The sequence below is a fragment of the Labrus mixtus genome, chromosome 6 (assembly GCF_963584025.1).
Source record: "Labrus mixtus chromosome 6, fLabMix1.1, whole genome shotgun sequence".
Lineage (NCBI taxonomy): Eukaryota > Metazoa > Chordata > Actinopteri > Labriformes > Labridae > Labrus > Labrus mixtus.
Genome location: NC_083617.1, coordinates 16561531 through 16578246, shown reverse-complemented (window position 1 = coordinate 16578246; position 16716 = coordinate 16561531). Strand labels below are relative to the sequence as shown.

At 38.5% G+C, this 16716-nt stretch overlaps 1 protein-coding gene across 1 annotated transcript in view; it reads left to right on the top strand.

Moving 5' to 3' along the window:
- LOC132975611 (contactin-associated protein-like 4) overlaps positions 1-16716 on the top strand; it is a 64935-nt gene that overhangs the window by 22331 nt on the left and 25888 nt on the right. The window contains exons 3-4 of the mRNA XM_061040289.1: positions 11618-11811; positions 14560-14707. Of these exons, the coding sequence (XP_060896272.1) occupies positions 11618-11811; positions 14560-14707 (342 nt within the window). The remainder of the gene's footprint in view (positions 1-11617; positions 11812-14559; positions 14708-16716) is intronic.

The following is a 16716-nucleotide window of genomic DNA, read 5'->3' as shown; positions in this document are numbered from 1 at the left end:
TCATATTTCTTCTTTGGATTTGGATGACCAGAGTTTTTTAGGCCAGAGGAGCTAAGACTATGAGGCCAGTATACACTACAATGGGATGTCCCTTTGGCATGTTTAATGTTCAGGGGGTTATCAGTCATTTTCTGTGTTTTAATCTTCAAGACATTTTAACAATTCAGGATATTTCACTTTTCCTCCCAAGATTTATACAATTTACAGTTGCATCTAAAAGTTCTATAGCCTTCGACTAACATCACTCATGGAGTTTAGAGTTTGATACCTCGATGGCTAAAACAAACCTCAGTCACACACAGATTCTTCTGTTTCTAAACACAGGAGACTGACATTGCAAACTGTGTAATTATACACTGAAAGAAAGGTTATCTAGTTCAAGTTAAATTAATGAATAAAATGACGTCATGTTTTTAAACTGATTAACAAGAGACTGGATGTTATCTCAAGAAAACCTGTGAAGCCTGTGACACGTCAGCTGTAGGTTATTTTGTATCTCTTTCTCATCTTTACACATCCTTACTCTCATTAAAAAAATTTGCAGTTAAACATCAATAACTTAAGTCTGCACTTCAGTCTTACTGTTTTTCCCCCCTGATGTGTTTTAGCTGGTTGTGCAGATAAATTGCTTGTAAAATGAAGTTCCCATTGGTTTTAGTTGTCGTGTGGCTGTGTCTGCAGGACACAGGACACAACTTCAAAGGCAAGTGTCAGCTAGCTTCACACACACTGACAGTCACACTCTGCACAAACTACAAATTTGTTGTCACCAGAAGAAAATAAACCCAGTGTTCAGTTGCAAAGGCTTAGAGAAAACACACTGCGTTTTTTTTTTTGCCAAATCTGGCGTGACGAGTTGAAATGAAATGGAAGTGATATGTGATTTTTTTTTTTTTTTTGGACACAACAAAAGATCAGAGTGATTTTTACCACCTGGAAGATGGCAGGAAGCAGAGCCTGCATGATTCTGTTTCCTCTGTGTTTGATGCCAAAGGCTGTGCGCAAACACACCTGCTGTTTCTTCACTTCATCCAGCCTGCTCTGCCTGCTTTACGGATCTGAGTCTGATTCTTTTCTCCTTCTCACGCGAAGGAGGATTAGATGCTTGAGAGGGATGATCAGACACATCCGAGAGGAATAAGTTATTTATCTGCCCAAAAGAAAAAGAGAAAAACAAAGATATGAGGAAATAATGAAACAAGACAGAAATAGGAAGGAAGGGGCAGTTTAACCCAGCTGTTCAGTGTAGTGACAGGGCAGAACAAGTGGCCAAAACCATGGGGGGGGGGGGGGGGGGGGTTGGGTGATAGAAGTGCAAACACCTAACTTTTTCTGTCCTGCTCCCCCAATGTAAGCATGTTAATTACTGCACAAAAACTGGCTTTCTCAAATTGGTGTGTAAGTGACTTCTGGAGCTTCAACAGTCTGCAGGATTTTGCACTTCTGCATTGGTTTCCTTTTTTTTTTTTTACACCAGAGGTTGCCGCTTGCCCGCAACGCAACAATACTCCCGATTGTTTTAAGTTTCCCTTACAACCTCATTATCACAACAAGTGAGCCTCCCAAGGAGAGGCTTGCTTCAGTTCACATTCTCACTGTCTGTCATTCATTCCCCCTGCCTAAAAAAAAATGAGGCAGTTTCCGCAGACTTTACTGTCACTGGTCCCAAACTTTGGTGGGAAGTGGCGTACACCAGTTTTTTTAGGCACTGGCTGCTGGTATTAGCAGAGAGGACATGAGAAGTAAGCAGCCCAGTTTACTTTTAATAAAGTATATCAAAAAGGCTTTAGCAGCAGTTGTAGGTCTAGTCAGCCGATGGTCCTTTGCTCGAGGAAGCAGCTACTAATTGCCATCTCGGATGCTGCGGCGTTTGGCGAACGTTGGATGGGTTCGGCTGTTGGCTGAATTTGGCAGGTGTCTGGTGCTCCTTGATTTCAAGGCGTGGGAGGCTACTGTCTTAACGTTGTGCAGGTGGAAGCAGAGCCTGGTGGATTCAGGCAGAGGCTGCTATGTTTTGATGGTAAATGCTGCTGGCATATGTTAATAGTTGTATTATTAAAACTTAAATATTAACAGGTTTTAACTTATTAACAAATGTTAATATTTTCACATCAGTTCTTTATTCTTTTTCTGGGTGGATCCTCAGGTATGGGGCGCCGATTGTAAAGTTGCGCACACTACAAATAACAACAACATTTCTCCACATTTAGCCCTAAAAAAATCACTTTTTATTCACACAGAAATATTTGTGAACTTTGTCATATTTACTTTTGTGAATAAAAATGTAAGATAATTTCATTTGCAAATACAAATGTTAAATATTATATCTAAATGTTGAATGTTTTATCTAAATGTTAAATGTTATATATAAATGTTAAAAATACATGTCCTGATTCTAAATATTGAGCTACGTTTCTAAAAGGTTTAGTTTACATTCTAAATATTTAGCTTTAATCCTATATATTTAGCTAAGATTGTAAATATTTATAATCAAAGCTAAATATATAGAATATAAACTAAATATTTAGCAACGATTTCTAAATATTTAGCTAAGACTTCTAAATATTTAGCAACGATTTCTAAATATTTAGCTAAGACTCTAAATATTTAGCTAAGACTCTAAACATTCGCTCTGTCAGCGGCAATACAGAGTCAATGATTGTGTTTCCACTGCACGTGTCGCAGTCAGTCTCTGGAGCGTGCCAGCAGCGCCACTCTGCTCCGTTCTAAATAAGCAGCGAGACTATTTTTGACAGCAAAAGCAGATCATCTGCATACATGACAGTTTTAATTTATTTGCCTTGAAGATCTAATCCAGGGCTTGATGCTCAAAAGTTGTAGCTAGTTTATTAGTTTAGATATTGAAGAGGGTAAGGGGACAAGTTGCATCCCTGATGTACCCCAGTGTTTCCCACGGACTTTCATGAGACTATGGTGGAAGGACACCGAGCCCTCTATGGGGGTTCTGGGGGCATGCACCAAAAAAATGTGAAGGAGAAGAATATGTACATTTTAAAGTTAGATGCATCAATTTTGTGCAAAATTAAGAGGTTAAATGTATAAAAACTTTGTTCTCTTCTAACAATTTTGTGCTCTTTTAGTGCACAAATTGTCAAAACATAAAATCCAATGCCCATGGAAGTTAAATGGCTTTAGGCTTGGCCCATAGAGACCCTCAAGCAGGCATACTGTTCCTACTCCTCTTTCAGTTATGATTATCGCTCCTTTCCAGCCTCTTGTCCAAATTTGGATCACATCTCTACAACATGCTTCTATTTGATGACGTCATACAATTTACTGCGCAAAAGCATATTTATAAATTAATTGTAATGTTCAGTATTATAAATATTTAGAGTATAAACAGCAGCGCAAACGATTTAAGAACATTTCAAAATCAAAACGTTCAGATGTGGCTTATGACCAGTTTTTATAGTTTTTAATAAGCAGGGAGGGTGACGTGCAGACGCACAGACAGAGGACCATTCAGCGCACATTGAGCAGTTTGGACGCCATCAGTCTGTTTACAGAGACTGCAGTCTGCAATGTAGTTCAGATGATCTATTTAACTTTTTGTTTCCTGTCTGTCCACTTACATGTGCAATGGCACGTTCCAGACTCTCACTCGCCCGTATAACTCTCTCTCTCTGCCTCTCAAGTGTGGTCCACGGACCCACCTTTATCTTTAAATGCACGTTTTTACATAATGAGGAAGAGAACCTCTTGAAAAAGGTCTGATCTAATGTTTAGACTTATAAGTAAACTTTAAGTGCAGTTTTTCAAGACAACAGGTGAGCAGCGGAGCGTCTTTAGCCGAAGTGGATTTGTTCAGCTCTTTGTTGTTTTGCAGGTTCAAAAATAATATTCAGCTTCAATTTCGATATCTTGGTTTACAACTAGTTATGCTGCTTTGTCTGACGGGGTGATGAAACGTCTTTGATTATATTTAAAACCTCCGAAACCTGCGCAGCGATTGAAAAGCTCCTAACGGCTGTGAGTTGTAACAATCTGCAGGAGGTAAACAAGGTACGGACCGTTTTAGGGAACGGACATAAAAACAATCACACATTCGGGTGTAGGCTACTGCAGCCACACATCACATTTGGTAAACTGTTCTTTAAATGTACTTGGAAAAAAAAAAAGTTCTTATAGTTGATAATCAGAGAATCTAAAAAGACCAAGTACTTTGAGTTTTCTGTTGTATCTTTCATCACAAGAAGTACACTGATTTACACATTCTTAGACTATGGCGGACCGCCACAGTCTAGTTAATTAATGGGAAACACTGTACCACTCTTAGTTGTTTAAAGAATTCTGTTCTTTCGTTTCCTATTTTTATACAGCATTTATTTGTAGAGTATTTTGATTTGATTAAGTCATATAATTTGCCTCCAATGCTACACTGAATGAGTTGAAAGAACAGTCCATCTTGCCAAAGTGTATTAAATGCCTTTTTCAGATCTACAAAACAAAAGATCTGTGGTTTCTGACTAGTGTGTGTAAAGTGTAGATATGGTTTTATTTGATGGTTGGTTGAAGAAGCCACTCTGGCTTTTAGATAGGACATTTTGTCCAGTGAGATATGATAATAATGTTCTAGAGTTAAGAATGCTACAGAATAGTTTACTGAGGTTACTGTTAACACAGATTCCTCTGTAATTACTGGGGTCGTATTTGTCCCCATTTTTAATTATGGGATAAACAAGACTTTTGTTCCAAGTCAGAGGGAAATGTTGTTGAAATAGGGAATCTACTCTGAGATGGTGGGTCACTGTATTGAGCACTCTTTCCTCCTGAACTGCACTAGCCACCCCCTCAGACTGGCTTTGAACATGGCCTTGGAACTTTCGCATGCCCTACATGAGGAGTATCAGCTCCTGCCCTCTGGGAGGCGATTTAGGGTGCCAAACTGTAAGAGGAACAAGTACAAACACTCTTTCATTCCTCACTCCATATCACTGCTGAAGAAACAGTAAAGCAGAGGCAGGCCAAACTACACCCCACACATTACCAATCATTCATGTACCTGACCTGGGCTGCACATGGACTGTGAGCACTTTAACATTGTTCATGGACAATCTCCTAACATTATTTATGTATTTATGTCACTCCTGAACTGTGATTTTAAATGTAACTTATGCTGTTTTTACATTTGGTCTTTTGAGTGTGATGTGATTTGATTGTGATGCATAAAACACTGGTTGGCCCATAACCTACCTACCTACAATTAAATGAGTCAAAAACTGAATCTGTTCTTTTTGCCCCCCCCCCCCCCCAACATCATCAAACAGCTTAGGTCACTTATACAGCCACATTAGGCCCCTTTATCTTCGACTTAGGCTTTACATTTGATCGGCAGGTAAATACAGTTGTCAAATCCAGTTTGTTTCAGCTCCGTACAATTTCCAAGCTAAAACCTATCCTCTCATTCAGTGACTTACAGACAGTAACCCATGCGCTCATTTCATCCCGGCTTGACTACTGCAGTTCTTTATATACTGGGATAAGCCAGTCGTCCCTGTCCCGTCTGCCAGCTGGCAGGCTGCTGACTGGAACCAAGAAGAGGGAGCATATCAGTCCTGTCCTAGCGTCCCTTCATTGGCTCCCAATACGATTCAGAATCAATTTTAAGATTGTGTTGTTTGTTTTTAAAGCCCCGAATGGCCTGGCCCCCCTTTATATTACCGACCTCTTCAGGCTGTACACCTCATCTAGGCGCCTGAGATCGTCAGACATGGGGCCTCCTGGCTGTTCCCCACTCACGGCTCAAGCTAAAGGGGAGATCGGGCTTTTTCAGTAAAAGCCCCTAAACTGTGGAACAGCCTCCCTCATTCCATCAGGTCTGCACCCTCTGTTGACTCTGAAGTCCCGTCTCAAGACATACTTTTATATTTTAGCATTTGAGTCCTCTGGTCCTGAATAGACCGTTTCGTTCAGGTTCCTTTGTTGCTTTCTTTATAGATGTATACATATACGTATATATTTCTCTCTTTCCTGTGGACGTTGTGATCTCAAGTTGTTTTTTCTTTTTTAATGTATTGTGCAGCACTTCGGTCAGCTGTTGCTGTTTTTAAATGTGCTTTATAAATAAATATGACTTGACGTGAGGATATCTGAGCTTGTAACGCAAGACAAATTTCTGTGCAAACGGACAATAAAGTTTTGTCTTAAACGATCTTACATGTGCCAAGTCACTAAGTCAATAATCCAATTCACAAAACAAGTCTCAAGGGATCCACAATATACCAAAAAGGTATAAAATGCAAACTGCTCTAATTCTGCTCTCCAAGCTTTTCTCTGAAACATAACTGAATAAATTACCAACCTCAGCATATTTTCATCTCAAGCTGCTGCTAACACTCCTCACCTTCTGAAGTCATCCTCAGAGGAGCTGCCTCATTCAGAGTTAATTTACCAGCAAAATGAGCAGAGAGTCTCTGAGGAAACACAGATGTGTTCAAGAGTTTTTTTCTTCTTCTCTGCCCAAAACACACTGAAGCACTATTTAATTGAATGAACCAATCAGAGAACATTGCTAACAATGTTAACTTGCGATACATGTATACTTTCAAATTAGAAACTTGTCTCTTACATTACTTACTCTTTTTTACACCCATAAAATACAAAGCCATGTTTTTCTGCTCTAGAAATTTCTGGCCAGACTCGAACTATCTGCTTGTGTTATTGGTCATTCCCTTGTTAGGCCCAGAATTTAGTATGAGGGATTTACAGATCTAATCTTTAACCTTGCAGACTTTTTTAGGGCTCCTCCCTATAATATCTTAGGTATCATAAAAAAAACATGGCATGCACCACCATAGCCCATGACATATAAAAGGAAACATACCAACTGTGTTTCTGTATTTAATGTCACAGAATGAGAAAACTAAGAGGAGGACCCAGATGAGGAATCAACAAAAACTATTTATTCTACAAAAAGACAAACAAAAACTTACTTCCAAAATCCAAACAGGAGAAAACAAGGAGCCACGGGTAAACTGACATACGACAACCGCCACCAACAAACACATGCAATGAACTGACACAGACGGGAAGAAACACTGAGACTAAATAGACAAGGGTTAATCAGACACAGGTGAGACTAACGACACAGGTGAAGACAATCAGGGCAATCAACACTGGAGGGAAACACACAGAGGCAGGAATACAAGAAACACTGAGGACAACTATGACAAATACATGAAACACTGAAGACACTGTTAAACATGGAGACACACTAGAACCGAGAGGGACACAAGGATTTGAAATTACAAAAGAACACAGGAAACACTGAAGACTAAACTAGGAAACACACAAGGGAAAAAGCAGCAACACTAGGGAAGAACAGGAGAAAGCAAAACATGGAAACCTAAATACTGAAATACAAAACTAAATAAGACCAAATCATGACATTTAATCCAGACCCTGCAGCTAACATTAGCTAGAATGCTATCATGGAAGAAAGCACACAGGTACAATCCCACCAACAAGATATTACTGAGGAAAAACTCTCCAAAAACATTTTCTCTTACAATAGTTCTCCCTAATTTACCTGAAAAAAGAGCCACTTCCGAAGAAAAGACAATGAGACTAAGCTTTCTAGACAATGATCATACATATCTTCACCAGAAATTAAATAACGGGGATAATTAGTAAAGTATAAATAAAGTATGATAGAGAGTTGCCTTGATTTTTTCCGCAAAACCAGATTCCAATATTTTCTATTATTCATATTCTTGTAACAAGGTAATATGGTCACCATATCACAATTCTAATAACAACAGTTCTGCTTCTTCTCCTGCACAGTCAGATAGTACCATTCAAATATTAAATATTAAAATTAAATATTAAATAATGTAATTTATAACAGGCTTTCCAGTGTGATATAAATTGACAAGGCATTTGTTGAAGCAAATAAAGTGTAACCCCTGACTAATGAAAGGGGCAAAAAGACATTGCCTACAAAGTCATTAAGATTTCACATATACTTTGAAGTTTAAATCCTCAAAGAAAATAAATATCTCCAATGGTCCATTTTCCTCACCACCTACAGTTCATACTATGCTACTTCAGCACTCAATCTCTTTTTTCACATCACCCTGACCATGTCTCTACCCTGTCTCTCTCTCTCTCCCTGCCTGTGTGTCAGATCAACATTGCATTATTAATGGCAGACAGGCCTTTTTGATATTTGTCTACTCGAAGTGAAGCTGTCAGCTTGACCATTTCTGTGTTACAGTATGGCTTTGTTCTGCCTCTCTCACACAGTCATAAGAAATACCTTCATAGGTAATTCTTTTCATCACCTTTCAATAGGGGCATGCTGATACTTGAGTACAGCCATTGAGTACAAAACACTCATCTCTGGACAGTTCTGTAGTAAGTCATCCAAGTTGGGAACCAATACTACAATTTATGACTTCAATGGGGGAGTTACAATAGGAAGGAAGCTGGTTAAAAAAAAACTTGGCTTTGTGAATGTTTTTTTTTTAAATCACATGGATATCTTTACCTTTATGTAAGCTTTAATTCCGCCCTCTATACCTCGTGGTTTAATAGGCAGCAAGCCAAACTGAAAAGTTTGTCTTAAAATGACTTTGTTCAGACATCGTTATGTTTTTGACAATCTGACTGGCGCAACAAAAGAAAATATAGAGACAGAACAAATGACACTGATATGGTTTGTGGTTATCATTATTAATGAGAGATTCATCTTCAATGTCACTAAGAGGAGAGCAGTCACCTGTTTTTCGGATAGAGGAAGTTTTAATTTCAGTAAATGTCTCAGCCCTTGTTCTATCAATGTGATTTATGGCCTTATTAGCCTTCTTAACACATAAGAGGTATCATTTTTTTAAGGTGGTCTTTGTGAGCACCCATTCCCAAAAGACATTTAGTCCTTTCTTTACAAGACCCTTTGAGGTTCAAACTTAGTTTAAAGAGGCCATATTATGCCCTTTTTGGGGTGCGTATATTTAATCTATATACCTACTTTTGTACGTTCACAATAGCTAAAGTCCGAAAAAAGTGTCTGTTTTCATGTACTGCTCCTCCTTGCTCCCTCTCCGCTCTGAGTCTGTCAGCTACACTCTGTTGAGCCCACACTGTTAGACCCCACGTGGGCCAAGTCTGCTCTGATTGGTCTGCCGATCCGCTCTGTCGTTATTGGTCAGTTGCTCAGCACGCTTCTCGGAAATTTCAACATGAGCTGCAGGGCTTGCCACAACGAGCCAATAGGCTTAGATCAGTGATCTCACACTGACAATGACGCTGCACTGACAAATTTTTATCGAGGGGGGCTAGAACCGAGCGTTACATGCAGCTAATGCTGCAGCTAACGGGAGGACGTAGGAGAAGCCGTGTTTCCGAATAGTTTGAATTTTTAAAACCAGAAAGCATAATATGGGACCTTTAAGATTTAGTTTTTTATGTCCAACTACCTGTGCTTTGCCAGACTATATTTGAGCTACTTGACACTAGGAGAATAAGTCCAGATGTAATAAAAATGTGATGATATGGGTGAAGGGAGGGCAAATCGAAAAGTATGGCTGTAAAGGTCGTCTGTGCAAAGAGCTATAAAAGCATTCATTTAATGTTAACTGTTGAGTGTGGATGTCTAGTAGTTGTAATATTTATGACGGAGCAAAGGAGAATTACCTTGCCCTGTACAAAGTCTTTCATAGTAGATGTGACGGATGGATCAAAAACAAGACTCTCATCCAGGAGACTGCTGTACATCTGTAAACCAAAAGTACCTAGCAGGATTTAAATAATATATGTGATGGAACATATGATGCTTATTTTATCCCTAACCATGATCTTTTCTTGAACATAACAAAGTGTGTTGATGGTTAAACTTGAACAAACTGCAGCGATTTCACAGCATTTTGCATGTTGTTTGGACAACGGTAATATGTATAATTTGGTGAAATCAGCAATTGAACTGTTCTGTCTTTAAGGTATAAGGGTGTTTTTGAAATCCAGGGAGGCTACAGGGATAAGATGATCATTTAATGGAGTTTGGCTGGAAAAAAAAAAAAAAGCTGATGACCATCTGTAAGAGGGATACTATCAGGGCTTGACACTAACACCCACCAAATGCAGGTGGATTTCAGCAGTGGTGTATAACACAGTTCCTCCCACTAGCCACTTTGGCAGGTTGAAAAAATTCTTGTATTGTAGTTGTCTCAAAAGGTATCTGCAGACCAGCCAACACTCCCAATTTGAGCAGGAATCTCCCTATTTTTAACCCTTCTCTTGCTGAACTCCCGATTCTCTCCCTATTCCCTCTCCCTCAGCTTTGCTTTCCCAGGAACAAAATTGTGGCCAGTGAAAATGCTGAGTGGCTAGTAACTTAGGAAAACTACTAGCCACAGTGGCTGGTGAGCAAAAAAGTGAATACCATGTATACCATGTATATAAAATGCTTTAGGGATAATTGCATATGCATTGTAAAGTTTTCCTGGAAACAAAATGTATAGTTCAAGTCTTTTTGCTGGAATAACTTTCTTTTGGGTGTTGTAGGTCCAACTACAATGTTGGACACATTGTGTAATATTTGCATTTTGAAATAATTTTCTTGCATTGTATATTATCTGAGTCACTTCCGCAAGTTGTACTCTACACTAACTGCCGTGAGTGAGGCTTTGCTTACAGCTTGGAAAAAAAGTGAAAGATGAAGATTTAACATACAAGTACGTTCAAAGTGAGGGAAAGCCCACACTTAAAAAAACAAAAAAACGTAAAAGTCTTAATGAAAAGAACCACAAATGCTGATCAGGGAAAGGGTCATGGTGTTCAGAGAGTGCATTTTGTCATAAAAGTCAAAATGCATGCGAAAGCAAAATTAATTCATGCTGTATGGTTCTCTGTCAGCAAAATGTAACTTTGGTGTAGCTTAGCACTCACACAGCTTCAGTTTTTTTAATTATTCAGTGTGTCTTCATATGTTCCCCTGCCCTAGTGCTCAGATTATAGGAAGGTCTGCTGTGAATTGCCCACTTTAATATTGTATAAGGATTGCAGTGTTGACCAGAAATGGCACAGCTGCAGCTTTTATTATGCACACAACAGTCCTAAAGCTACTGATGAAACTGTTATGGCTCTTCCAAATTAAACATCAAAGAAATATGTTGATAAAGCTTTTGCACTCAGGGATTTTAAACTGGGGAAATATGGAGATAGAAAAGCCCAAAAGCGATCCACAAATGCAGAATCCACACACAAAGTCAAGCATATTTATTTTCAAATCTCGAAAATATATATACAAATTAGTTGATTTATTTGTATGTCACATTTTTATATTTGTATTTGTATATTTATAAATGTATGCATATTTATACATATCATTTCGATATGTATAAATCTTTTTGAGACAATTCTATCTCCATCGGGAAAAGTCTGTATCTGATGTAATCAGTTTAATATGATTTTCTAATAAATTACTAAAAACTCTGTATGGATGTGCATTTGCTGATTTAAAAAATAAATTGATGGTTCTTTTGAAATAGCATAACATCTGTCATGGTTAGCAGTAAAATACATTTGTTTCTATATGTTTATGATGAGAAAAAGAAGACACTTCTTTTGATGACAATGAGGTATTTCTTTCTTCTTCCAGGAGCCGGGGGTTGGTCTCCTCTGGATTTAGACAGATATCAGTGGTTGGAGGTAGACCTCGGTGAACGGACACAAATCACTGCTGTTGCTACACAGGGTCGCTATGGCAGCTCTGATTGGCTGACGGCCTACCTGCTTATGTTCAGCGACACAGGGCACAACTGGAAACAGTATCGACAGGAGGACAGTATAGGGGTGAGTGCATGTTATTTAAACTTTAAACTTATCTTTAATAAGTATTTAACAATACCTTGTAATACTCTTAGAAATGGACAATTTATGAATCACATGAAAACATTGCAATACACCAGCAGAGGCTTCTATCTGCTACATCAATTGCTGAGGTTTTAGAATGCATCTTGAGTGATAGTGTAGACAAGAGATGAGCAGAAACGAAGTGCAAATATCACAAGAAAGCGATGAACTGCACTGATAGCACGACCAATGTGATACAGAATTTAAAACAGTGCCACGCTGTGACGCTCGAGACACCAAAACATTTGAATAACAGATCCTGGAAAGTGGATTTGAACCCTGCCTGCCTGAATGAGGAAGGTCTGAATGGATCGGTTATTTTGGTACCATTCCCAACAAACGCTATTTGCCCTGAAGTGCAGTCAGGGGTGTACTTAACCCTTTATGTGTTTTGACTTTTAGATCGTCTGTCAGCCTCAAAATCCTTTAGTGAATACGCACTCAGACCTCTTTTTTTGCCCACAGTCAACCCCTCTTGACCATTTAAAAGAAGGCAAGTTTTAAATCTCCTCCACGTTGTTTACATTTTTTACAACTCAGAGGATATGAGCTCATCAGTTTACTTAAAAATCACAAAAGAGAATTTTATAATAATTACAATTCATGGAGAAATAACAAAGATTTGTACTACATCCTGACTAAAAGCAGGATTATTTGAAATGTTGGACAGAATTAAACACTGGTTAAAGAGTTAGTTATAAGGGCCCTGAAAAAAAGAAGAAATGGACCGCAAGAACACAACCCATCCAATGATCTGCTCTTTATTATCCGTTTTTTTGTTTGTTTCTTTATTTGGATCCCCATTAGCTTCAACTTAGCGAGAAGCTATTCTTCCTGGGGGCAGCAGTTTACAATGTGACCATACAATTTACACATTCACAATTTTTTTAATCACCAAACACAGACATTAAAACGACATCCGCCACGCGGTACAATGGTCAGGACTGTCACCGCTTAGAGCAAGAAAGTTCAGTGTTTGAATCTTTGTGTGGAGAATGTTCGCGCCTACATGCGTGTGTTTTTCTCTGGTTAGTCCGACTTCACCGCACAAAACCAAAGACATGCTCCTTAGTTTAAATCGTGACTCTTCATTGGCCACGTGAGTGTGACTGTTTGTCTCTGTATGTCAGCCCTGTGATTGATCCTGGGCGTACCCCGCCTCTCACCCAAGGACAGCTGGGATCGGCTCCAGCCCCAACCTGCTACACTGAAGAGTACAAGCTCTATAGATAATGAATGGGTGGATTACCAGTTGTCATAAGTTCTCTCTTCTTACAAAGTGAGTTTGGTTTATCAGAAGGGATAACTAAAACCATATTAACTTAAGTGAGACAGCGGGCACATCTTCCCATACATGCTCCTCCACTGTGCACTATGCCCGGCCAAAAATTCAAGCTGTATCTCAAGGAAATCCATCCAATTAATCAAATTCAAAGGAATAAGCATCTCATTTGCTCATACAGCTCCCTTGTTCTCATCATATTTTTTCACCTAGAGGCTCTCTCGCCCGCTCTGTTAACCTCATTACGCATTGTAGGTAGAGGCAGTCAAGCATTACCTTGCAGCTCTTGCCGTAGACTGAAAACTCTCTCTTTTACAATGTTGTAGTGAGAAGCAGCATCAATTTAAAGTTGATCTTGAGAAATAAGACTCACAGGGAAGGTTAAGCTAATGTCAGACTGAGGCTTCTTCACAAAAAGAGCGAGCAGAAAAAGGCTTCTCGCGGCTTAAAAGCTTGTTGATTTCACCCCCCAGGATGAATCAGGATAAATCCGCAGCATGTCTCAAAAGTTGCTCCTAAGCTCAACATATTAGTCAGCCAACTTTATTATGGCTTTCGAGGAACAGAGTCTGAGCTGCTTCATCGGTCACAAGTCCTCCAGGACATCTCTTTCTTGTGAGCTTAGAGGCCAGCCTTTGTAAAGCTGACTAATGCGCTCTCGTTCTTTAATTTCCCCCTCTTCTCTCATCTTCTCTCCTCCACTTTTTCTCTTTTCACTTCCACCACAAAGGTGTAAAAGAGCAGACGGTGTTGGGAATATATGTTCTCGTAATCAGGGAATATAGTTTCTTACGTGGTTATGGAGGTAAAAGATAGTGGAAGTATAGCAGAGATTTCTCAAAAGGACAGAAGAAGATTCTATTATGAGCATCATCTTGAAATTCAAATATGGCCTCTTGTGTGCCGCAAGAAAGTGAAGACCAAAAGTAGACGTCGAGGCTGAGGTAATGGATATAGAATACGTTCACCTTTGTTGGTTTAGTTAAACTAGGGCTGTTAAACAGGAAGTTTATTTTCCTCCGCTTAGTAATATGCTTAAATTCAGCAGGTTGTCTTGTCTGATCTGAGGTCGTAGTCGAATGGCCTAATGTCCCAGCCATGTCTGACTTGAATTTCAGAAGAGAATTATATTCACAAAGAATTCCTGAGTCACAGAGTTTAAAAAAAAAAAGAAATTCTCTATGGAAGTGTTTACCAAAGTGTGTGAAACATATTCAACTGAGACCAGTGCTTGTCAAATAGGAGTCAAACAGTCACATCACTTCTCACAGGAGCCTGCTTGGTTATTCAGGAGTAGACTTAAAGTTACCTTGGTGTCAAGAAAGAACACGTGTAGATAGAAAGAATGGAAAACCCAGCTGACCTGCTGCTTCGGGTGTGTGTGTGTGTTTTTTGTTTTTTTTTAGGCCATTCCAGGTAACAATAACGCAGACAGTGTGGTTCAGCACAAGCTCCAGCACCAAGTGATCTCTCGCTACGTCCGCCTGATCCCTCTGGACTGGAATCCCAATGGGCGGATTGGACTCAGACTGGAGACCTACGGATGTCCTTACAGTAAGTTTGGGGTCCTTTTTTTAAATCTCAGACTGTAATAGTTGTGAAAGAGGCAGTATGGATTACACTGAATGCAAATGTATATTTTAAATCGTTAAATGATTAACCAAAACAATTCAGGCTGTTCTGGATGAACTAGTTTGAGAAGAAATCATTTAACATCCAGAAGAAGTTAAAAAAAACTTGTCTGAAGTCAGATTGAATTAAGAGTCTAACTTCTCTTGAGTCTACTTTCTGGAAAAAGTTTAGACTAATCATTATACAATGTGGTATTTCCATTAACCGGATGACATTCATGCAATTTTACTACAATGACCTAATTTTTCTTCTCTCATTCATCCGTATCATTTAGCATTTCTAATCTGCTGCTATGGCTGACACAAAGGAGCAGAGGGTGACATAGAGCATGCTTCTGGTTTCCCCTTCCTTTTGAAATCAACCGTAATGTCACTGTTTATTTTTTATGAACTTAGGCATTGAAGCAGCTCAACCATTAATCCATCATCATTTTAGTACAACTTCACAATACAGAAAGACTGAAACTCCAACCTAACCCAAACGTAAAGACTTCTTTCAGTATAAGTTTGATCTTTTTTTCTCAAACCAGCATGTCATACTGAAGTTTTTAATGTGCCAAAATGTTCATTAAAGAAGGATTAAACACATCAGCCTACACACAGATAAAACAGCAGATGGGGAGGAGGCAGCATATTGGGTTTGATTAGGAATGAGCAGCAGGGTTGCGAAACAGCAGGAGCCAACATGGCACCTGCTGGACAGGTGAGGAATGGGCAATGAGCGGTCTACCTGCACTGTCGCTAATTTACTGCTCTGTGTGCCTTTAAATTGCCCCCCACGGGACAAATAACGTTTTTGAATTTAATTGAATTCATTGTTTGATGTACATGAATGTAAGTGGAACATTTAGTAAAAAGTCAGACCTAATTTGAAATATTATTAATTATTCTTTGCCTTCAAATAATTGTATTTCTTGTCCTGTAGAATAAAACAATGTCAAATAGAAACGTAGAGAAAGGCCATGAGGAAATGACAATACTGTTAATTGAAAGGGGAAAGTAAGGATCAAAATTAGGCAGGTCACAATTAACAAAACATTGGTTGAAAAAATAAAATGAAATAAAATAACATTTTCATATCCAAACATGAAAGGAGTGTAAAACAACCCAAATAATATAACACAGTCATTTAAAAAATCAAATGTTACTTTGAAACACTTTGTTTTGGGCTGACTTATCTATGAAAGTTGATTTGAGGTCGAATAAGTGAACTATGTGTTTGTGTGTTTATCTGTTGGTTTAGAACAGATGGATAAAACTGGCTCCCAGCTATAAGAAACTGGACTCACTGACTGTTATGATGCTTACATATCATAATTGTTTCATAGTAAGGAAGAGTAAACGTACTTCTGGTTTTTTTTACCCTTCATTCAGAGTCACTTTTTCATTGTTGCTGCCTGCAGCACCGGCTGAAATTCACTGGATGCAGTTGATGTATCTGAGCAGACGTTTCTAATTTGATGCTTGGTAGTCTTTAAACTGCTTCACTTGTTCAAAAATAAGTTCAAATACTCGCTTTCAATAAAGTTTCCACATTTTGTTTTCTTTTGAATCACTTACACAGCCACGTTGTCTGTGTCAAATGTCAAAATACATTGTATACTAAACATATAATAGAGATTAAATAAAATAAAAATAACAAATACCCTTTTTTAAATGAATTAGAAAGGGTTTTCTTCTTTTAGATTTTTATTATTGTTAATAATTTGTTTTTATAAAGTCTTAAAACCAGAAAACCTTCAAAAGTTAAAGGAACAATACTTCCGGTCATGTATTATGACAACCATAGATCCAAACACAGCAGTAATGGTTTTATGTCTTTAGATATGTTATAGCACGTCACACTTTTTCATTTTTTTCTGTTTAGAATAATATCAAAACAAGCAGAGTCATGGGACAGTTAAGAAATGTTTCGTTATGAATAATATCAAT